Source organism: Hypanus sabinus, chromosome 21, assembly GCF_030144855.1.
Source record: "Hypanus sabinus isolate sHypSab1 chromosome 21, sHypSab1.hap1, whole genome shotgun sequence".
NCBI lineage: Eukaryota > Metazoa > Chordata > Chondrichthyes > Myliobatiformes > Dasyatidae > Hypanus > Hypanus sabinus.
This window is the reverse complement of record NC_082726.1, coordinates 53,581,727-53,606,044: the sequence shown is the minus strand read 5'-3', so window position 1 is coordinate 53,606,044 and position 24,318 is coordinate 53,581,727. Positions and strand designations below refer to the sequence as shown.

Genomic DNA, 24,318 nt, shown 5'->3' with positions numbered 1-24,318 from the left:
ATTCCTCTGTTATCAGACTCTTGAATGAGTCTCTACTATGATGAGATGGTCTCTTGGCCTCACAGTCTGCCTCATTATGATCTTGCACTTTATCGTTCATCTGCACAGCCGTATGGTCCATATAGACCATATCTGCCCAGTAGCTTTTACACTTTATTCTGCATTGTTATTATTTTACCTTATTCTATTTCAGAGCACTGTGCAGTGATTTAATTTGTATGAACAATATGGAAGACAAACTTTTCATTGTATATTGGTGCATTCGGCAATAATAAGCCAATACCATTGCAGGATAAGCTTTCAAAGTGCAATAATGTGAAGAGCAGTGGAATGAAAGGAAGGCAGTTGTGTAACATGTGTATTCTTGGCTGTGGTTCGTAAAGCAGAAACAGTGAATGTTGGCTCTATTGTACAATCTTGTGCTTTCCCTAATTCTGAAGCAGGAACATCTGTAATTTAGAAAGTACTCTCTTCCCTGTGCTATGATTATCTGTAATTGTGCTAAACAAATTCACCAACAATGGTAAGACTGAAGAGTGGAGATAATTTTTTTCTGGTTTTACCCCTGACCACTTAAACAAGGACCCATCAGGTCTTTTCAGGCTTCTTTCAGTCATTGTCTACAGACTTTGACATGTTCATACTTTTGGATCATCAGATCACAGCTCACTGCACAGTGCAGGTAGATCCTCATCAACCTCCTGGACCCTGCCCAGTGGCTGCTCGAACATTCCTCCATTCGTCCACCCTCCCACACTCAGACACTTTAATGTGCGTCTCTCGGCTGGTGTTGGCTCCATTAGATTACCTTTTGCTCTATCAGTCCTCATCACTCACCACACACACACACACACACACACACTTACACACACACACACACACACACACACACACACACACACACACACAGAACACACACACACAGAACACACACACTCACTCACTCACTTGCTCACTCATTCTCTCTCTCTCTCCCTCCCCCCATTTCCTCTACACCCACCAACTCACTCACTCTCCCACGAATAGACAAACACAGACAAACGTATCCTTCAACCTCTTACACATACTTCCACCCACTCTTCCTCCCATGCACGTGTTCGCACACAAACACACGTATCTCCCCTCTCCTCTGTGTACTGCTGTCCTGACTACAGTCTCCTCACCAGCTATTGTTGCAGGCAATCCATTTGTCTGTGTAATTAAAAGGCTTGTGAATAACAGTCACACATTAGCTGTGACAGCCGATGCATTTAATGTGAGAATGAGCTATTTGCAAGGCGCAAGAAAACTATCTATCACTCTCTTCTGATTGGCTCAAATAACCACTATCTGTCAAGATAACTATACCGGTCCACTCAAAAATGTTGAAATAATTCTTCATAAAGCAGGAGTGAGAAGCCATTTATAAACTGAACATAAGATTGCTGAGCATTCCTGAATTTACCAGATTCACAAGCAGAGGTCAATATTCAATATACACTCAGTGGCCACTTTTTTAGGTACGGGTGGGACCCAGTGTGGCCTTCTGCTATTGTATCCCATTCACTTCTAAGTTTGACATGTTGTGCATTCGGAGATGCTCTTCTGCACACCACTGTTGTAATACGTTACTATTACTTGAGTTAACTTGAGTTGCTATTGCCTTCCTGTGAGGGGATGGGGTACAAGCTAGAAGGTGGGTGAGGGGGAAGCTAGATGAGCAGAGGAGGGGAGGATGAACTGAAAAGCTGGAAGGTGATAGGCAGAAAAGGTAGAGCACTGAAGAAGGAGGAATCTGATAGGAGAGGAGAGTGGACCATGGGAGAAAGGGAAGGAGAAGGGGAACCAGAGGGAGGTGACAGGCAGGTGTGGAGAAGAGAAGGGGTAACAAGGGAGCCATAGTGGGGAATAGAAAAAGAGAGAAGTGGGAGGGGGGTATAAGAAATGCAATAAATTCCCAATCCAACCACTGTGAAAGTTTCAGGATCTTTGTTAATATCATTTGGAATCCAAATTGTGCAGCTGTATGCAATGCCTAGATTAAATAGTCCTTGGTTACCTGAGCACAATGACAGAAGTGATGGCCAAGACATTCCCTGGTTTAGGGCAAAAGTGATGAAGGAAATGAAGGGGGAGATCAGATTCAATTGAGCTCAACAAATGGAATTGAATTGGGTTTCCCAGGGTAAGGGGAGTATATGAAATCAGTAATGCCTCTGCGTGGTAATTACAGTTCAGAGTTTGGATTTCCCTTAGGGAGCTGCTGATTACTTTATTACAAGACTAATGTTCTTACGCCAAATAACAGTCACCCTGTCATGGTAATGGCTGCTTGGGAAACTGGAATCATCTGTTCTCATGGGGTTAATGAGATTTAAACCAGGAGGAGTTGTTATTGTCGACTAATGACGCACTGCCATAAGGAAGAGATGATCAATGGATGCAGATGTTCTAATGAGATTTAGGAATAGTCTAAAAGTCTTCGCTTGACACATAGGTTTTGCCTAGAGACTCAATTATCCTGTTTTCTAGTTTAAATTAAAGAGACCTCATTATTCATGCTCTCATGTCCTTGCTAGTGTTAGATGGATAACGCTATCCAATTCTCTTTAATTAAGCCCTATGATAATCAATATGTCCTTTTGTATATTGTTGTGCAAATTAATCTGTTAACATTACAGTAAATATAGCTGTTTTATGGACTAATGCTAGGGAGAAGCAAGATATAATTAAACAGATGAAAAGTTTTAAAAATGCGCGTGCTAAAACTGATTACTTCCAAAATGCCAGCTTGATTCATGGTCATAAACACAGAAGATTCTGCAGATCTGGAAATCCAGAGTAACACATGCACAAAATGCTGGAGGAACTCAGCAGGTTAGGCAGCATCTATGGAGGGGAGTAAACAGTTGACGTTTCGAGTTGCGACCCTTTATCAGGAGTGGAAAGGAAGTGGGGGGGGGTGGGGGAGAAGCCAGAATAAGAATGTGGGAGGGAGGGGAAAGAAGGCGAGCTGAGAGGCGAAAGTTGAAGCCAAGTGGATGGGGAGTGGATAGGAAGTGAGAAGCTGTGTGGTGAAAGGTGGAAGAATCAAAAGGCTGAAGAGGGGATCTGATAGGAGAGGAGAGTGGACCATGGGAGAAAGGGAAGGAGAAGGTACACCAGAGGGAGGGGATAGGCAGGTGAGGAGAAGACAAGAGGTAAGTGGGGAGCCAGAGTGATGAATGGAAGAAGAGGGAGGAGAGAGGGGAAAGGTAGGGTTCTGTAGTGGTTAGCACAACACTTTACACTCTCAGTGACCTGGATTCATTCTCATTGTTCTCTGCAAGGAATTTGTATGTTCTCCCAGTGACTGCATGGGTTTCCTCAAGATGCCCCAATTTCCTCCCACAGTTCAAAAGCGTACCACTTGATAGGTTAATTGGTCATTGTATATAGTTCGTAATTATGCTAGGGTTAAATCGGGGGATTGCTGGATGGTGTGACTCAAATGACTGGAAGGTCTTATTCTGCGCTGTAGCTCAATGACTATTAATAAATAAATGCTCATGCCATTACCTTGGATGCTATCCAGATGGAATATGAGGCATTGCTCCTCCAACCTGTGAGTGGCCTCATCGTGGCAGTAGAGGAGGCCATGAATTGACATGTTGGAATGGGAGAGGGGATTAAAATTAATGGAATTAAAATGGTTGGTTACTGGGAAATCCGGCTTGTTGATTCATGGTCAATTCTTTGTGATTTGGCTTCCAAACAGTAGGGGTTCTGTGCCAGGCTCCTCAACAAGAATAATCCATTGGAATATCAGCTCCAAATGGGGACTGATAGGATGATTCCCAGGTTATTTCAGTGCTCAACATAGAGATTTTCAGATGACCCCTAAACTGCTGGACTCCCTGCTTCTTTGCCACACAGATTCCTCAAGTGCAGCCCTGGCATGGTCCTGGGTTGTGTTGTGATGGGGTTCCATAAAGGGGCTGTTCAGCCCAGGCACCCAGCTGCAAACATTGAACCATTCTGACAGCCAGTAAAGCCCCCACCATCTCTTACTGCCCCCAGCTCATCAGTTGTCTGTTCTATCTCAGAAATAGAAAGTTTGTGAATCACTAACTTTTAAACAGTTAAAAACACCCAGAAACTATTTAAAAAATTAATATAACATTAAAAGTTCTAAATTATTAAAATATAATTTAAAAAATTAAATCACTGAAGTAACACTCACACATACTTAAAACCAATTGAATACATTTAAGTTAACTGAACTAAATTAAGTAAAAAGGTCTACTTACTGCTCCTCTGGAAGTCATTTCTTTCCATTGTCTTTAATGGGCTCACTCCAGGTCTGACCCATTAGTTCAGTAAGCAGAGCTGAGTGTCTGCAAAGCAATTACCTTATTGCAATAAACAATCTGCTGAATGAACTTAGCGAATCAAGCAGTATATCTGGGAAGAAAGGAATTCTCATTGTTTGGAGATCCGGCCTCTCCTCGCTCAGGGTTTCAACCCAAAACATTGACAATTCCTTTCCTATCCTTTCAGATCCCCTTTAAATCAATTTGCCTATGCCTCCTTGTCTCCTACTTGTCTACCCTGGGAAAAAGACTGGCCACTTATGCCCCTCAGGATTTTAGACAACTCCAGGGACAGCACATTAGCATCACGGTTTGCATGATGCTTTACAGTGCCAGCATTGGGGTTCAATTCCTGCCGCTGCCTGTAAGGGGTTTTTAAGTTCTCCACATGATAATGTGGGTTTCCTCCAGTTTCTCTGGTTCCTCCCATGTTCCAAAGACACGCGGGTTAGGATTAGTAAGTTGTGGGCGTGGTACATTGCTGCCGGAAGCGTGGCGATATTTCCATGCTGTCCACAGCACATTCTCAAACTGTGTTGGCTGTTGGAGCAAACGACACACTTCACCGTATGCTTCCCCAAATTTCAATGTGCGTGTGACAAATGAAGCCAGTTTTTATCTCAACATCCTATGCTCCAGGTTAAGAAAATCCAAGTTTATCAAGTCTTTGATAATTTAGTCCTGAAGAAGGGTCTCTGCCCGAAACGTCAACATTTTACTAATTTCCATGAATGCTGCCTGACCTTCTGAGATCCTCCAGCATTGTGTGTGTTGTTTTTATAACTCAACCCCGCTAATGCCAATGACACCTTGGTATAGAATCAGTGTCAGAATGGACCTAGATTTTTGCTACAAATCAGTCCTGAACAGATTTAGTGTGGGAAAATGATTGTAGACCCTTCATGCACTAAAATGGCATGTTTAAAGACTGTAAGACAAGGATAATTTGTTTAAAAAAATATATCAGGTTGATTAAAAGCTATGATAGGCCTTGGGTTTAAATTGATAATTCAGTTCTCCATTGAGTTTTATTTCAATTTCCTTTCATTAAATTTTATCTGTGTGTGAGAGTTCAGCTATAAACATCACTTCAGTGACCAAAGAATTTGGAATTTAATTTTGTGCAGTGATCATTCTTTATATTTTAGTTCAATACTTATTGGTTAATTAATAATGATTGTATAGCTAAAGAGAATTGATTTTCAGGATTTTTTTTTATTTCTGTGTGTATGTGAGTGACTAGATTTAAGGGAGATTAATGATTGATGATAGGATCAATGTGGGACATATAGTATACACTTGGTGCTTTGTGCTTGTTAATTGACAAGCAAGTTGAGATACAGGACCTGAAATTAAGTGGCTAATAATTTTATATTTTGATTGATTTTTTGTTAAGACACTTGACTTTATTGGATATGCATTCAGAAGTAGTCATCATTGTCCCTCCTACAGTAAAGGTGGCCAGTAAATGCTATTTCTTGCAATGATGCCTTCATCCCATAAATGAACGAGGAAAACAGAACGCTGAACACTTGACTGGTTTGTGGAGACAACTTACAGATGTCTAGTTTAAAGGGAAATAGAATGAACGTTGTGACATTTCAAACATTTAAAATACATCTATCATCGAAGTATGTAAGCAGTATCTAACCCTGTGATGTGTCCTCACAGACAGCCACAAAACAAAGGAAATCATAGAACCAATTCAAAAAATTCATCAACCCCTCCCCAGTGCAAAAAAAAAGACAAATTGTGCAAACAGCAACAACAACAAAAATCTAGCGAGAAAGACAGAATACAAAACACAAAATCAAAAGGGTCCAGGCATATTCAGTTCAACTCAGTGTTCAATATATGGAGGCCACCTTGACTCAAATTTGCTCAAAATAGCAACAAAAAAAAGAAGTGACCAAAAGTCAGGAGCACATCGCAAGATGAACAACACACAGTCCAATCCACAAACCGTGCTGATTGAACCTTGCCTAAGACCCCAGACCTCGGCAGCATCAAGGGAGAGAGAGACCATTTGAACGCTGGGGACCTTCCTTCAGGAGCAGCGAGTGAGAGGGAGAGAGAGACTGTCAGACCCAGGCACCTTCCTCCAGCAGCAGTGATTGAGAAGCTGGTAGATGGTGCTGAACACTCTTCTGCTTCTGCTTGGCACTGTGCGAGCACTGCTGGACGGCTGTTATAACGCGCAGTCGGTGCAAACGGTATGAGAGTTAAATTGTAAAGTGAGCTTTTTTGACTGGATCCCCTAAACTGATTTGATTGAGTCTATCTTTTAAAATATTAATGTCAGAAATACTGCGCAGGTCTGGCGGCAGAAGATTCCACTCTCTTGTCGATCTTGGGTAGAGGGAGTACTGGTAGCAAATCTTGTTGAATGAAGGGGTTTCCAGTATGTAAGGGCCAGTTTGCCGTCGAGTTGAACTGACCCTGTGTCGAATTTGGATGCTCGATGGAATGATGTTGTGAACTTCTTTGAAAATGGAGATTGACCGTAGTTTAGTACATCTGTTTGCAAGTGGTTCCCATTGAAGGTTAGAGGGCATGTTGGTGACACTGGATTTCCTGCTGTAATCGTTTAAGCCATTAAGCCAGCTGCACGGTGTTGTATTTTTTCGATGGGCTTCTTATTGTTAGCTTGATGGGGATCCCATATGGCTGCACAATACTCAAGCTTTGGACGGACAAGTGTCTTGTATACCGTGACCTTGACAGACTTACTACATGAGCGGAGGTTTCTTTGCAGGATACCCAGCATTTTGTTTGCTTTGGCTGTAATCTGATTGATGTGACATGTCCAGTTAAGATCCTTGCTAATTTCAACAACAAGATATGGGTGGTGGGTGACTGGTTCAAGAATCTTTCTCATCATGTTGTATGTTGTGTTGATTGATTTAACTTTGTGACTGACATGCACAGCATAACATTTGAATGAGATGATGGACATCTGCCTGCTCATCTTCTGCATTTGCCTCGATGATATCGATCTTCCTCGGTGCTTTAATTGGCGAGATCAGCAAGAAATGGAGCTGTTCATGGGCTCACGCTCCCATCTCCAGGCTTTTTAGCATCAAGGACACACTCTTCACTCAAAGCCTCACAAAATCCTCTCAGAGGCAACAAAATGCCAGATTGCTCAAACGGCCTGATAACACACCATCAAGTTGGAGATCACAAGCTCCAACAGTAGCAGAACCATATTTGAATGAAAACGAAGTCGTAAAAGAGGTGAAAGAAGTCGTTTTATGAACCGTCTGGGGGATGTCACCCTTGGTCGTGTTGTTCGCTAGTGCTATCTTCTTCCAGATTCTAAACATAAGCTTGAATTTCTGGTACTCTATGACACACACCTGAAAATGCAGCCTGCTTAGAGGCCAATTCTCCAGTGATGTTGTGATGACGTCTGTTTCATGGGGGTCTGAGGTAAAACACCCTCTGTTCTGGTCTGACCTGCAGAGTTGCGTTGAGCAGCAGTTGAGCAGTATAGCAGCACAGCAGTTAGTGTTGACACGATTAGAGTGCCAGCGACCCAGGTTCAAAATTCCTGCCGCTGTCTGTAAGGAGTTTGTCTGTTCTCCCTCTAGCCGTGTGAGTGTCCTCACACATTCTGAAGATGTATGGGTTAGTGGGTTAATTAACAGGTATAATCAGGCTCGTTGGAGAGGAAAGCCCTGTCACTGTGCTGGATCTTTAAATAAATCTGGAGTCACACAGACCAGACTATAAAAGGTTGGTCCATGTAGACATAAGTGGTGGAAAACATACTGACTGTTTGCATCACGGCCTGGCATGGAAACGCCAATACACTTGGAATATTCTACAAAAAGTAATAGATACAGCCTAGTCCATCAGAGGTAAAGCCCTCCACACAATTGAGCACATCTACACGGTGCGGCTTCCCAGGAAAGCAGCATCCATCAAGGACCCCCACCATCCAGGTCATGCTGTCTTCCCACTGCTGCCATCAGGTGGTACAGAGGCCTCAGGACCTACACCACCAGGTTCAGGAACAGTTATTACCCCTCAACCTTCAGACTCTTGAACCAGAAGTGATAACGTCACTCAATTTTACTTGCCCATCAATGAACTGTTTCCACGACGTAGGGGCTAACTTTCAAGGACTCTTCATACTTATTGCTTATTTATTTTTTATTTTCTTTTTTGTATTTTGCAAAGTTTGTTGTCTTTTGCTCATTGGCTGTTTGTTCGTCCTGTTGGGTGCAGGCTTTCATTGTGTTTCTTAGATTTACTGTGTATGCCCGCAAGAAAATGCATCTTTGGGTTGTATATGGTGACATATGTGTTTTGTTGATAAAGTTATTTTGAAATTTAGTTTGAACTTTAAATTATCTTTTTTTTTAATTTGAATTCCAGATTATTTGATATATTGAAGTTAAATTCCTCAGCTTGAGTGGTGGGAGTTGACTTCTCGGAGTTTCTGGATACTTAGTGCATGACTCGGGATTACTAGTGTGGTAGTTTAACCGTTGCATCTGCATTGCTCCCCGGAATGTTTCCCTCGAGACCAGGACTTGAACCCTGTATTAACAGGGTGCAGCACGTAGTTTAGATGAATCAAGAAGCTGGGAGAGGATAGGTGCAAGAGATAAGGAGCTGAAGAGGAAGGAATCCATTCGGGGAGGACAGTGGACATGAAACAATGAAACTCAGTTTTTCTGTAGCGGTGGCTTGGGGTCCAGAAGTCGGATTCAATTGTAGGATTCAAGATAAAACTGTATAGGTATCTAAACACAAAACTTTACTGAGGATATTGAGGTTCTATTGATGACACATGCATCGAGATACAATGGAAGCTTTTGTTAGTTTGTGACCCAGGCAGTGGACTGCATGGCCTCTTCTCATACTGTAAGCATTTCTGATGTGCAAGTGTCCAGCTTCCTGAACTAACTGGCCATTTCTCTTCCTCACTCAGGTTGTGCTTTGTGAAGCTGAAGCTGTTACTGTTGGCCATAGAATACAAATCAGACACAAGGGAAAGCAGGTAAGCACCACAACCTTCTCCGTGAATTGTGAGTATTAGCTGTATCACCATCTTCCTCATGGACAGGACATTAAGCAATTACTAAAGGTCAATAAAGACATTCATTTCTTGCCAAATTCCAGTATTTTTTAATCCTCTCTCATGCTGGCAGTTTAAATAACTTTTAGAACCTTTGTATGGCTGTTGCCAGCTTCAGTTTCAGAGTCACTTAAAGTGTTGAACAAAGGCTATGAAGGGCTCCTGTGACTGAAATAAAATCTGTCTGGCTCTTGATGGCTCTTTGAAGAATTGAGTCTTCCCAAGCACCATTATTGTAAAGCTAATAACATTATAGCATTGTTGCTGTTAGGAATGTCCTTGTATATTGGGATTATGAGAATAACTTTGCAATGGTCAATGGTTGATAACCAGCAAGTAACTACCAGACCATCAGAAACAAAACATACATTCAAATGTGAAATTTGTTCTTTATCAGCTCTCATGATTTAATTGTTGCCCTTGCTATGCTTCTTTAGTGCAATGTATTCATTTTAACTGATGAAAAATAGGAATATATTTGATGATATATTTAGCAATGCACTGTTCAACTCCCCTTTGAAAAGCCTGACTAGTGTATCTTTAACAACAGAAAGGACATTTGTGAAGTCACAACAATTGGCCCACTCTCTCACCAGTGTCTGACCTTGTAAAACTCTGTGGGGAGAAATAAGGCGATAACTAACAAAGGACTAAGAGAGGTCAGAGGCTGAAGATGAGCCTCCAATGGGAAATGGGAGGCTGTTGGTCTCGCTCTTTTATCATTATAGCCAAGGGAATCCCAACTTCCTGTCACATTGATCTTGTACCACTTGTTGCCAATTGGACGATCATGTTCTTGTTTGCAGCTGCTGATAAAACGTTTTCATCCATCACATCTAAGGAAGCTTAAATGGCTGAGTTTTAACATAATTCAAAACCTGCCAGCAATTTAATTCAGAAACTCCTTCATATTTTAAGAAGCTTTTTTAGTTTTCTTTGTAGTTACTAGTATTTGCTGTCCAGGAACTTGTAGTTAATGTGCAGGTGACCAAGATGTTCTTTTACATTGCGGTTTTGGGTTGCCTAAGAACATGAGGAATTTGTCCATGCAGCCTCTTAAGCTTGTTTTGCCATTCAATAAATTCAAGGCAGATCTGAAATCCTGGCCTCAGCACCACATTCCTGCCTGATAGCCGAAGACGTTTGACTCTTCTGGTGATCATAATGGATGATCCTTACCAGCTGTAGACCTTCAGAGGTGCTGCACAACCCCAACTCACAGTGTACCCCGTGACAGTTCACATTATACCCTCACTAGCCTTGCCCAATGCCCCTGCATTTATCCAGAGCCCAGTGGAGATTTACACTTTACACCGATAAAGGAAATAAAGCAAGATGTTATATATCTCATTCTGTAACTGTATTCCGATATAGCTGTCAGTAAATGTGAAAGAGGATAAATACTACTGATTTAAGCTCAGTTAATGTAGTACAACCCATTTAACAAAGCAGCATCATGTTAAGCAAACTGCTTTTTAATCCAGTCATTTGCATTAAGCAAACATTATTGATCCAATACTGATTCTCATTTGGTTGTAATGTGTAATGCTGGATTTCAAGAACTGCAGTCACATGCCCATCCATAGACCAGTTAGTTGTTAGGTGCTGAAGTCAGATATTCCCTTCGAATTTGGTACTCCTCTTGGTAGCAACTTTTTATGCAAAGCCAAGTGAAGGAACCAAATTAAATATTGCCCATGCCGAGCTGAAAGCGAGTGGACTCACACCTAACGTGTATGCCCAACTACAGCTTGCCAGTCCAACTGCAGACTGAGAGCAAAACATCGTAAGACCATAAGACAGAGGAGCAGAATTAGGCCATTGGCCAATCAGTTCTGCTCCATCATTCCAATATGGCTGATCTATTATTCCTCTCAACCTCAGTTTTCCTGCCTTCTCCCCATAATCTTTGATGCCCTGATTAATCAAGAATTTATCAACTGCCACCTTAAATATACCCAATGACTTGGCCTCCATATCATTCTATGGCAATGAATTCTACAAGTTCACCATCCTGTGGCAAAATATTTTTTTCCTCATCCCTGTTCTAAATGAATGCTCCTCAATTCTGAGGCTGTGCCCTATGGTCCTAGACTCCCCCACTATAGGAAACATACTCTCCACATCCATTCTAGTTAGACATTTCAAAATTTGATAGGTTTCAGTGTGATCACCCCTCATTCTTCTAAACTTCAGCAAGTAAAGGCCTAGAGCCACCAAGTGCTCCTCAAATTTTAACCCTTTCATTTCTGGATCATTCTCGTGAACTTCCTCTGGATCCTTTACAATGCTAACGCATCTTTTGTTAGATAAGCAGTCCAAAACAGCTCACAATACTCCCAAGTATGGTCTGACTAATGCCTTATAAAGCCTCAGCAATGCATCCTTGCTTTTGTATTCTTGCCCTCTCAAAATAAATGCAAACATTGCATTTACCTACAATACCATCGACTCAACCTGTAATTTAACCTTCAGGGAATACTGCACGAGGACTCACAAGTTCTTTTGCACCTCTGATTTTTGAATTTTCTCCCTATTTATAAACATCTTTGTCTTTATTCCTTCTGCCAAAGTGCATGACCATGCACTTCCCTGCCATTTCTTTGCCCATTCTCCCAATCTGTCTTAAGTCGTTCTGCAAACACCCTACTTCCTCATGTAGCGCGCCAATAGTCTCCAGCGGTCAACCAGAAAAGGCTCTCTTTATTCAACACTTTGCATCCTGCCAGTTAGCCAATCTTCTATCCATACAAGTAGCTTTCCTGTAATACCATGGACTCTTACCTTGTTAAGCAGCATCATGTGTGGTATCTTGTCAAAGGCCTTCTGAAAATCCAAATACACAATACTCACTGACTGACTCTCCTTTGCCTATCCACCCTGTTATTTCCTTAAAGAATTCCAACAGATATGTCAGGCAAGATTTCCCCTTTGTAAAACTGTGATAATTTTGGCCTATACTATTATGTGTCTCCTAGTCCCCTGAATGCTCATCCTTATTAGACTCCAACACCTTTCCAACCATTGAAGTCAGGCTAACTTGACTATAATATCCTTTCTTCCTCCTCCCACCTTTCTTGAAATGTGGAGTGACCTTTGTAATTTTCCAGTCCCCAGGAACCGTTCGAGAATCTAAGCCTCCACAATCTCTTCAGGACCTTGTGGTGTAAACCAACATGAGGAAGGAATGATAGATGTCATACTTTGATTGTTCAAACTCTGCACATGAGGCTGCTAAACAAGATAAGAGACCATGGAATTACGGGAAAGTTACATCGTGGATAGAGCTTTGGTTGATTGGCAGGAAACAGAGAGTGGGAATAAAGGGATCCCATTCTGGTTGGCTGACGGTTGCCAGTGGTGTTCCACAGGGGTCCGTGTTGGGGCCGCTTCTTTTTACATTGTATATCAACAATGTGGGTTATGGAATAGATGGCTTTGTGACTAAGTTTGCTGATGATACAAAGATAGGTGGAAGGGCAGGTAGTGCTGAGGAAACAGAGAGTCTGCAGAGAGACTTGGATAGATTGGGGGAATGGGCAAAGAAGTGGCAAATGAATTACAATGTCGGAAAGTGTATGGTCATGCACTTTGGTAGAAGAAATAAATGGGCAGACTATTATTTAAATGGGGAGAGAATTCAATGTTCTGAGGTGCAACTGGACTTGGGAGTCCTCATGCAGGATACCCTTAAGGTTAACCTCAAAGTTGAGTCGGTGGTGAAGAAGGCGAATGCAATGTTGGCATTCATTTCTAGAGGAATAGAGTATAGGAGCAGGGATGTGATGTTGAGGCTCTATAAGACACTGGTAAGACCTCAATTGGAATATTGTGTGCAGTTTTGGGCTCCTTATTTAAGAAAGGATGTGTTGACATTGGAGAGGTTTCAGAGAAAATTCACTAGAATGATTCCGGGAATGAGAGGGTTAACATATGAGGAACGTTTGACCACTCTTGGACTGTACTCCTTGAAGTTTAGAAGAATGAGGGGGGACCTCATAGAAACATTTTGAATGTTGAAAGGCATGGACAGAGTGGATGTGGCAAAGTTGTTTCCCATGGTGGGGGAGTCTAGTACGAGAGGACATGACTTGAGGATTGCAGGGCGCCCTTTCAGAACAGAGATGCAAAAAAAATTTTTAGCCAGAGGGTGGTGAATCTATGGAATTTGTTGCCACGGGCGGCAGTGGAGGCCAAGTCATTGGGTCTATTTAAGGCAGAGATTGATTAGGTATCTGAGTAGTCAGGGCATCAAAGGTTATGGTGAGAAGGCGGAGGAATGGGACTAAAGGGGAGATTGGATCAGCTCATGATGAAATGGCAGAGCAGGTTCAATGGGCCGAATGGCTGACTTCTACTCCTTTGTCTTATGGTCTAACTCTGTTCATGTTAAGATTTAGTTCCCTGCCTTGTGTTCCCGTGTAACTCTTAAGATGCTAGACCCATAGCAAAGGCAGATTATTAGCTGGTAAGACTTGCTCACCAAGTATACCTAATTTTCAATGCTGAAGGGTTCACATAATCATTTTTTATAAATCAAAATGTAGCTTCTTGGTTACAAAACATTCTAGAACAGTGTAGCTTAGCATTTGCACCAAGATCTGTGTTAATGTTATTTAAATTTAACATTAACCTTCTCCTCATTATTACATACATCCGGCACTAGGAAAACATAAACAGCTCACAAGAGATACTGTATCAGCCAACATTAATTAGAAGGTCTAATCAACTTCTCGCTGTCATTATGAGTCCAATGCTGAACATCTACCTAATTCAAAATATATTTCCTGTCTGTAATTTCCATAAAAGAAAAGAATGGCTGATTTCCAGGTTAAAGAAAATTTTGTAAAGCATAGTTTCTGTGTAATGTGGAGAAAAGATTCACCACAAATCTTTTAACTGAGGAGCTAAAGGTCATTCAGCCTACTGCTGCTCCTATTTAGATCATAAAACAGTATAGCCTTTGGCCTATGATATTGTGTCAACCTTTTAAACTACTCCAAGGTCAATCCAATGCATCCCTCCCACATAGCCCTCCATTTTCCTTTCATCCCTGATGTCTCTTAAATGTCTAAGAGTCTCTTAAATGTCCCTAATGTATCTGCCTCCACAACTACCCCAGCAGTGCATTGCACACAATCACCACCCTCTCTGAAAATAAGAAAACTCTCTGATATTCCCTCCTTTATACTTTCCTTCAATCACCTTAATTGTATGTCCTCTCATATTATCCATTGAGCCCTGGGCAAAGAGTCTCTGGCTGTCAACTTTATCTATGTCTGATAGCATCTTGTCTACCTCAATAAAAACATCTCTCCTTTGCTCCAAAGAGAAAAGCCATAGCTTGTTCAACATTTTCTCATAAATCATGTCCTCTAATCCAGGCAGCATCCTGGTAAATCTCCTCTGTACTCTTTGTAAAGCTTCCACATCCTTCTGAAAATGAGGGAACCAGAATTTGAATATGATACACCTACATTTTCAAAATATTGATCACAATATTGCTTACGAATATAATGGAAAGCAAGGCAGCATCTCTGGTTAGGAGAAGCATTAGATTAATGTTCAGGTTTGTTCCATCATGAGTTAGTTAAAGCCAAAATATTAATACCATATTTAGTTTGCTAAACAAGGTGCAATTTTTGGCATTTCCTGCTTTGTATTCATTAGTTACTTTTCCCAAAGATTTTAGGGGCATTTTAACAACCGCAGTGAAGAGTATCACATTTAAGAGGCAGCATGGACTAATCCATGTGTTGAAACCATGACTACTGGCAATGGTGTTGGACAAGCCCAGTGAGACCTTGAAGCTGAGATTTATTACACTCCCAGTGCTCAGGAATGCTACTTTGCCAAAATGCATTATATGGCAAAGGTCATAAAAACTGTCAATTGGATGCTTGTCTTAGTATCAACTGGAACATAAATCTTTATTTTCCTAATTCTTTGAAACCACTGAGAAAATTGAGCAACATTCAGATTATATGTTCCCATTGCCAGGATTATGTCTTTTTTTTCGCTGTATCCTCATGTTCATGTTTTCAAAGAAGCAAAACTATTTTCTTTGTTTCATGTTTGCCAATTTTGGTCATTTCCTTTGTTTGATGTTGTGAGCTGATTGTTTCTAAATGGCGTTTGACTCAATTGTTTTCTTGTTGTTTACAGAGGTGCCAAGCGGTAAAGCCCTCTTCATTTACTTTCCAACCTGCCTCAGCTTTCCCTCCTGTCTTTTCTTCAACTTTCAACAGGTCTTATTTCTCTGGGAGCTCAATTATTTTTGCTAATTATTCTCTTATCAGCAGAATAATACTTAAAAACACCAAAAGCAATATATTTTTAGTCAATTTCAGCCCCTTCCCAGAATTACTACTGATGGACCCCAAACAACTAAAGTTACCTTGTCTGCCTTGAACAACCAATCCCACTGGCCTTCATATTCAGGTCTCCTCTACTATAGTCTGGACAAGTTAGAAGGTTATTGGCAGCGCTGTGTGGAGATTGCACAGCACTGGCAGCCAGAAAAGCCTAAATCCCAATTCTTCCCTTCCCAACCTTAAGGAGTGAGTTATTGTTAAGGCCCAAGGTTCTCCAGATGCTGGAATCTGAAGCAACAAACAATCTGCTGGAGGAACTCAGCAATATCCAAGGGAGGAAAGGATTCATCCAGAATTCCGCCTCCTCTGATAGATGTTGCTTGATCACTGTTCCTCCAGCAGACTGTTTACTAATTGAGTTATTGCTGTTTCCCAATACAATTTAATTTTTAATAAATATGGAATTATTTAAATATAAAGCTAACTAAAATGCATACAAATAGTAAAACATAAAAGAAAGTTGAGATAATTAAAGAAAAATAATTCATCCTTCTCCTTACCTATAATCTCTAATGACACCAATGGTATTGTTGGTTCTGTGCTTGATCTGAGAGGTAGTGCCCTTGTAGAAATGCTGGGGAACCTCAGCAAGGCTGGGCTAACAGAAAACACTATTGGCATCCCAAGTCCCGAAAGTCTGCATTTGACAGTGCCCAGGCACCTCAGATTGAACCACTTTTCACTGCACCTTTACACATGAGACAATAGTAAACCAATACTAATACTTAAAGATCAGATGCTGGTTTTTCAAGCATTCTCTAGCAAGATCTGGCCCAAGAGATAGATAGTGCTTTTTTTTCTTTTATATTTATGTTTGTGTTGCAAAATTTAATGAATTTATATTTTCTAAATGGTCCAAGATTGTATTATAGATTGTCAAAGACAATTTCATTTCAAGACCTTTGCTACAATGGAGTTTTATTTCTTCTTCACCAAGCTCCATCCCCAGACACCAGTCATCCTACATATCTTAAAATGTTTCTCCCTTTGCCTGCCTTCAGATTCAACTTTCACAATGTTTCATGTTGTCTGTGGATTCACTGATGACCAGTCATAAATCAAAGTGTCAATTAATGAGTTTCACAAACACGAGAAATGGGTCTCAGCCCGAAACTTCAACCATGTACTCTTTTCCATTGATAACGACAAGCCTGCTGAGCTCCTCCAGCATTTTGTGTGTGTTGTAGTTAATAAGTTCAATGATTTTGATTTTTTTTGTGGCAGTAATAATTTTAAGCACACTTTAAGGATAACTGAGTATAGCCTGCACTTGGTTCATCAATGCCCCAAGCAGTAGAGATGCCCCTTTATTGACAGTGTCATTGAAAGCTTTGCAAACGTACAAGAAGACTCCAAGCATTCAAGGCAACTGCTTTTCCTCTGATGCAATTGGTTCTTGACACTGAGTAAAATATTAATGCATAATGTAACCAGGTACCTTGAGCGTGTCCTTTTATTCCAGGATCACCCATTAAAAATTATTTAAAAGATCAATTTCTGTTTTAATTATTGAGTTTTATTTAATTGATGATCTGCCCAGTCACTTGCTTATTTTCTGTATTTCTCAAACTGATCCTTCTCCTCTGCTTCATGTCTGTCCTCACTGCTTTGTCTATCTCTATTCTTGTGTGCTGTGGTCTATGTTAACAACAAAAGTAGGAGGGCTCCCCGTCACTCCACTCTTAAGTCATCCAACCGCAGTCACACCTAGAATGCAGTGGATGCACCTCTACTTTTGGAATTGTTTGTTGTTCTGCGTGTGTGTGTGTGTGCTTAGAGCCAGTAAATGGAGTATACTCCACCCTGGCAGAAACTTGCTTCCAGGATTCCTCCGTACTTCTCTGGTTAAAATTTAATCTGCTAATCATTCAATTGTCTGAAGAATTTTCTGATATATGGAAATAGGCACCGTAACTGTGTTTTATTAATGTACAATCTAATTACGACGTCAAAGGAATTTGAGATTGAGTCTACAGAGTCTGACACCGACCCTTGAAGAAAAGCTCACATAAGAGCAACATTAGGTACACCAGTGAATAGGATAGAGGCAAACACTCAGCCACATTCAAATATTCTTTTCTATCTGGTAGCAGAACCTGAGCCTGGTTAAGGACTGTGATCTTGAATAAATTTTAAACTACGCAAAGCTGATACTAATGTGCAATGATGTGACAAGTTGTTATATAAATGGAAGCGTTTTTTTTTTATTAGCTGCCACAAAATTATTTCATTTCAAATAAATCCACCAAGGATTTCCCAAAGTGGATGAATATTGACAGCTTTTTGACACATTAGTACATGCACTGCATTACATCCAATAGTAATGTGTAACAGAAAATCCTGTCATGTGCAGCATCGGAAGAATGATATTACTTCTACTTCATACAATAACATTGTTTAACCCTAATTAACTTTGATTTCTACCTTAAGATACTGCAGATTCTGGAAACTTGAAATTAAAATAAAAAATGCACAAAGTATTCAGCAGGTCAGGAAGCATTTGTGGAAAGAGATACAGAATTAGTGTTTCAGGCACAGGATGCTTATCCGGTTCTTGAACCTAAAGTATTGATTTTGTTCCTCATTCCACAGAGGATGGAGGGTCTGCTGAGAGTATCCAGTATTTTCTGATTTTATTTAATATCTTCCATAATCCCTGACAAGACTTTTACTTTTCTATCTTTAATAATGGACAATTAATCCATGAACACACCTCATTATTTTTTCTCTGTTTGCACTAATTTAATTTTTATGTATATTTCTTATTGTAATTTATAATATATTTTGTGCATTGCCCAGTATTGCAGCCGCAAAACAGCAAATTTCACGACATAAGTCACCATAGAGAAGACAATTTCTAAGTGGAATATTGCCATATTATTCCCAGTAATATTGAGAGCCTACACACATTTGATTAACCAGTGATGTCAACTGTAAATGTTCTACCTGTTAATAAAGCCATCAGGAAATACGGTAATTAATCAGATACCTGCAGATTGACATAAGTAAACCTCAGATGTAGAATCACTTAGCGAATTGGGTAATTAGGGCTCACAATCAGCGTGACAAGTTGGGCTGTTCCTCACCTGTTGGAAGACGGCCTAAATGAGTCTCAGATTTCAGCACAGCTTATTATGCGGAACACCTTGTTGACCTTCCAATAATTTGAAAACGTGTCACACAAATGGAAGTTTGTTTTCCAATTAGTCGCTGTCATATTATTCTATTTGAATAAATCTTTAGTGTTTTTCAAGGCATGGATTTTACAGATTCCATGTGGCAATGCAACAGATTATTTTGAACAAAGCAGATAGTTCAGCAGCTGAAGATTGTGGGTAAGCACCTTTGTGATGTGGGTTGGGGTGGGCGTTAATTCTGGTAAGCTAAGGGAACAAAGCTAGGTTGAAGTCAAAGAGTGTAAGTTAGACATACAAAATTCTGAAGAAACTCAGCAGGTCAGGCAGCATTTATGGAAAGGAATAAAGAGTTGATGTTTTGCACCGAGGCCCTTCATCAGGATTGGAAAGAAAGGGGAAGAAGCCAGGATAAAAAGGTCGGGGAGGGATAAGTGTACAAGCTGGCAGGTGTTAGGTGAAACCAGGTGGGAGGGAAGATGGGTAGGGTGGGGGGATAAAATGAGAAGCTGGGAGAAGAGGTAAAGGGTTGAAGAAGAAGGAATCTGATAGGAGAGGACAGTGGACCATGGGAGAAAGGGAAGAAGGAGGGGTATCAGAGGGAGGCGATAAGGTTGGTGAGGATAAGAGAAGAGGGGAGCCAGAATAGGGAATGGAAGAAGTAAGAGAGGGGGATGGGGGAGAAATTACCAGAAAGTAGAGAGAATAAATTGTCAGGACAAAACGTTAAATCACTTGCAAACTGTTTAAAGGAATAGCAAGTGTTTTGCATTGGATGAAATACAAAGCATTATCAATGGCAAACAGAAAGAATATAGGAAAGCTTCAGAGTTATATCAAAATGATCAAAGAGATCGTAAGGGAAAGGAAAACCTTATTTAAGTGTGAAAGTATTCAGAGCATAGATCAGTCTTCATCTTACAATTGTTTTTGTAGTCTTGTAGTTCTACACTTGGACAGAATGATTTTGGTTCAACAATAGCTTTGCCACTCAAATAGTTAATTTAGTGATGTCCATTAGAAAAAGAGTTTATTTTTGCCCTCTCTTAGTAATGTCGATTAGGAAAAGGGCTTTTTTTTTTTACAATGTTTTAATGATACCTTTTAATAAAATGGTTAAGTTCTGCCTTGCATCTATAGAAAGAAGTTGATAGCCAATGTCTCAGATCAAAAGATCTTAACCTTAAATATCAACTGCCCATTTCCCTCTATAGATGTTGCCCTTCCTTCTGAGTTCCTCCAACAGTTTGTGTTGTTCTAGATTCTAGCATCTCTAGGTACTTGTGCCCACATTCTAATTTCAGTCCTTTTTTTTTGAGATCAATTGAGAAGGCAAGTCCACAGTTCAAGGTCCAAATGATGTGCAGAATAAAATCAATGATAACTGAAGAACAGAAATGAAGTGACTGACAGTAATGAGATAAGGGTATTTTGGAGAAGGATAAGATTTGCTAATCACATCAAGCATCCTTGCCACATTCCATTTTACCCAGGATGAGAAGGTGCCCCTCATTGATACAAAATCAGGTCAACAGCTGCTTGGAGTTCATTCCTGGAAGCAATTGTAGTCTTGCTGTGATTAAATTGTGACTGTGTCTATCCTCCATGTATTGCAACCTTTCTTTTCTATTTGTTTGTACTTCGAGTCAAGCAGAAAGCAAAATCTTTGAATATGAAAGCTAAACTAGTTTAAAACAAAATTCAAGTAAGTTGAGAGTGCCCAGACGAAAGAGCTGGATGCTTATAGTCAACAATGGGGGAGCAACATCAGGTTTCTGGCAACAGTCAATTTAAACATGGAGTTTGCAATTCTTGTTTCTAAAATCTGCCAGCCACCTCCTTCCTCTGGGCCAGCTGCCTAATTTTGCATACAGCTGTGCAGTGCAGTAGTTATACTCTTGACGTGCATTATTGCTAAAGTATTATGAATGTTGCTTTAAACCATTGATAAGTTGCGGTTAATTGATGATAATACAAGTAACACAAATTGTTTGCCAATCACTGGGGAGCTGTTCAAACTACTGAGGCACTGTTGCTGCAGCCTTGTTAAACTATCTGTGAACAGTCGCTTCATTTTAAGCTTGATTTTCCACCTGTAAGTGGGTAATAAATCTTACACGTATTTCCTCCACCAAAGTATTGCTAAAAGATTTCACATGAGTAAGACTGGTTAGCATTTGAACTGTAATTCTTTGGCTTGTCAAGCCCCACCCAACTTCTGTATCACTGCAGCAGAGGTTGTTAACTTGGCTCAAATTTGTTCCTGTTGGATTGTCAGGATATAAAATCAGAGAATTGCTATGGAACAGAATCTGCCCATTCAGTCTTGCAAGTTTATGCTGAGTCATAGGAAGCCTATCTGTCCTGAATTAAGACCATTCAGCCCTCAAATCTCAGCTGAGAGCTAGAAGAGTAAACCCATCTACTCCATTGTCAATTTTCCCTATAGACATGCAAATTAATCTTCCTTACATTTATCCATTTCCTATTTGAAGGCCCAAATAGGACCCTGTTTCTGCCCCCTCATCCCACCCCCCCAAAATCTGAAAATTAAATCTGTGAATACTGCCCAGGAATATCCCTTCCATATATCTCCTTCCTCACACTTTTAAGTGGGGAATGATTGAAGGGTGCCACGGTAGCGTAGCGGCTAGCACGATGCAATTACGGCCTGGGGCGTCAGATTTTGGAGTTCAGCTCTGCCACTGTCTATAAGAGGTTTGTATGCTCTTCCCATGACTGCATGGGTTTCCTCACAGAGTCCAAAGATGTACCAGGTAGTGTATTAATTGGTCATTGTAAATTGTCCTGTGATTTAGGCTAAGGTTAGTCAGAGGTTGCTAGGAGATGTGGCTCAAAAGGCCAGAAGGGACTGTTCTGCACACTATCTCAACGAATAAATAAAATCAAGTTAGCTTATAGCCTTTGAATTCTAGTACACTTTCTCTGGAGATCCTGAACCAAACAGGGCAAGGAATAGCAAACAAAAATAAGTAAATCTGTAAGTAACACAGCTGATTGTCAAGAGCAAAACAACAGTAATTCTTTTAAGGAAAATTGACATGAAAAGTTACCTTAAAAGTACACTTCCTCTGTTGATTTGGTTGCTAGGTTAAGCGCTGTGATCCAGATAAAATTATATGGCCTATATTTTGTTATGATGAGGTTTTCAATTGAGGAAAAATGAGAATTAATTTAAGGCTGTGTATTTTTAAGCAGATGGTGCCTTGGTAACAATGCATCTTAATATTATAAGACTAACAAGAAAGCTCCTTTCATTTATTAACTGAATCATTTGGTCATCTGTTAGAGTGTATAGAGCTATTGAAATTTAAGTTCATATGGGAATGATTTCCATTACAATGGGAATGTATTCTCCTTTGATATGTGTGCCAAAGAGAGAATGGTTCACTTCTCCAGTAACTAACAAAAATATGGTGTTTTGTGTTTTCACTGAGTAGCATACTAATCAATCCTGGGAACCACATCAAGATCCATGAAGGCACATTGGGTTTCTTCATTGCAAGTGACGCTAAAGAAGTGAAAAGGTACCTTGTTTCTTTAATCCACAGGCATTGAAAATAACTGTAATCTGTTACATCAAATATTGGCTGTACTGCTGAAGCTTTATAAGCCATTGGTCAAACTGTATTTGAAATATAGTGAGCAATTTTAGACCTTTTATTTAAGAAAAGATGTATTGGCCCTGGTGAGGCTCCAGAAGAAGTTCACAAGAGCGAATAACGCAAGCATATGAGGAGTATGTTATGACTCTGGACCTGTACTCAATGGAGTTCAGGAAGTTAATGGGAATCTCACTGAAACCTGACAAATTCCGAAAAACCTGAGGAGAGGATGTTTTCGTTAGTAGGAGAATCTAGGATCTGAGGTCACAGCCTCAGAATAAATGAATGTCCCTTTAAAACTGAGATGAGAAAGAATTCTTTACCCAGATGACAGTGAATCTATGGAATTCGTTGCCAGAGAGAAGGCAACAAATAAAGAGATAAAGAGATAAAACAGAACAAAGGGACGTTTCTTTATTGAGTATATTCAAAGTAAATATTTACAGGTGCTTGATTGGTAAAAAAAATTAAGGATTACACAGTGAACGGGGTTTAACAAAATCACCCTAATTGAATGGAACACAGACTTCATGGTCTCATGGTATATATTGCACCGGGCCAAATGATGATCAGACTGAATGGAGGTGGGAAGTTTCTGCACATGACTGGGGTAGGGTAGTTCATGTAGCTACTCTCCCAATCTGTACGGTTCTGAGACCCGAGCTCCAAATTTGACATAAGGCATAATACTCCAAATTCTCCAGCTGCATGAAACGTTGGTTAGACCACATTTGGAGGATTGTGTCCAGTTCTGGTTGTCCCATTACAAGGAAGGATGTGAAGAGGGTGCAGAAGAACTTCACCAGATTGCTTTCTGGCAAAAAGAGCATTAACTCTTAAGGAGGAGCTGGACAAACTTGGATAGTTTTGCCTGGAGCACTGGGGGCTGAGGGGAGACCAAAGAGAAGTTTATAAAATTATTTTAGTTCAAGCTGACTTAGTATATTTTTCTCAGAGTAGAAATGTAATGTACTAAAATACTTAGCTTTAAGGTGAGAGGGGGAAAGGTAGAAGGAGATCTGTGGTGTGAGATTTTACATAGAGAGCATTGGCTCTTTAAACACACCAGTGATGGAGACAGGCATGAGAGTGGAGTTTAAGAGGAAGTTAAGGACATGTATAGGCAGGGAATGAGGGAGATAGATCATACACAGGCAGATAAGGCTAGTCTAATTTGATATTGTGGTCAGCACAGACATGATGGGACAAAGGGATTGTTCTTTTACTGTACCGTTCTATGTTCCATGCTCTTGCTGAGGTCAATTATCACAGGGCTTATTATTGAATGTCTCTTGGTCCAAAAATGCTGTAAGGTTTGGAGGTAGAGACGTGAGACTGGATGTAGTTGGACCTTTTGGAGTTATCTTCCCACTCCACTAACCACACAATGCCCCTGACTGTCTCTGTGGGCCACGTGACCCAATATTCCAGGCTGCTGCAGAAATGTGGGAATTAGTGTCCATCAGAACTATAACATCATAAGGAGAGAGGACAGAGTTCATCATAAACCAAATTGTTTTCCTTTTGAAATAACAGATATCAACATTAGTGATGAAGTGTAGCAATGCAGGTTAGTAGAGCTGCTGCCTCACATCTCCAATCCTGACATGTAGTACTGTCTATGTGGAGTTCGCATGCTCTCTCTATGTGAGTTTCCCTTGGGTGCATTGGTTTACTTCCAGACCCAAAGATGTATGGGTTGACCATTTTCTAAGGCTCTAGTTTCCTCTAGTATGGTATCTTGTGGGAGAATAAATTTAGTTT

At 40.4% G+C, this 24,318-nt stretch overlaps 1 protein-coding gene across 6 annotated transcripts in view; it reads left to right on the top strand.

The window, feature by feature from the left end:
- Positions 1–24,318, top strand: part of kcnma1a (potassium large conductance calcium-activated channel, subfamily M, alpha member 1a) — a 924,908-nt gene that overhangs the window by 719,297 nt on the left and 181,293 nt on the right. For all 6 annotated transcript variants that reach the window (XM_059946553.1, XM_059946552.1, XM_059946549.1 and 3 more), the window contains 2 exons: positions 9,274–9,342; positions 22,390–22,476. In XM_059946553.1, the coding sequence (XP_059802536.1) occupies positions 9,274–9,342; positions 22,390–22,476 (156 nt within the window). The remainder of the gene's footprint in view (positions 1–9,273; positions 9,343–22,389; positions 22,477–24,318) is intronic.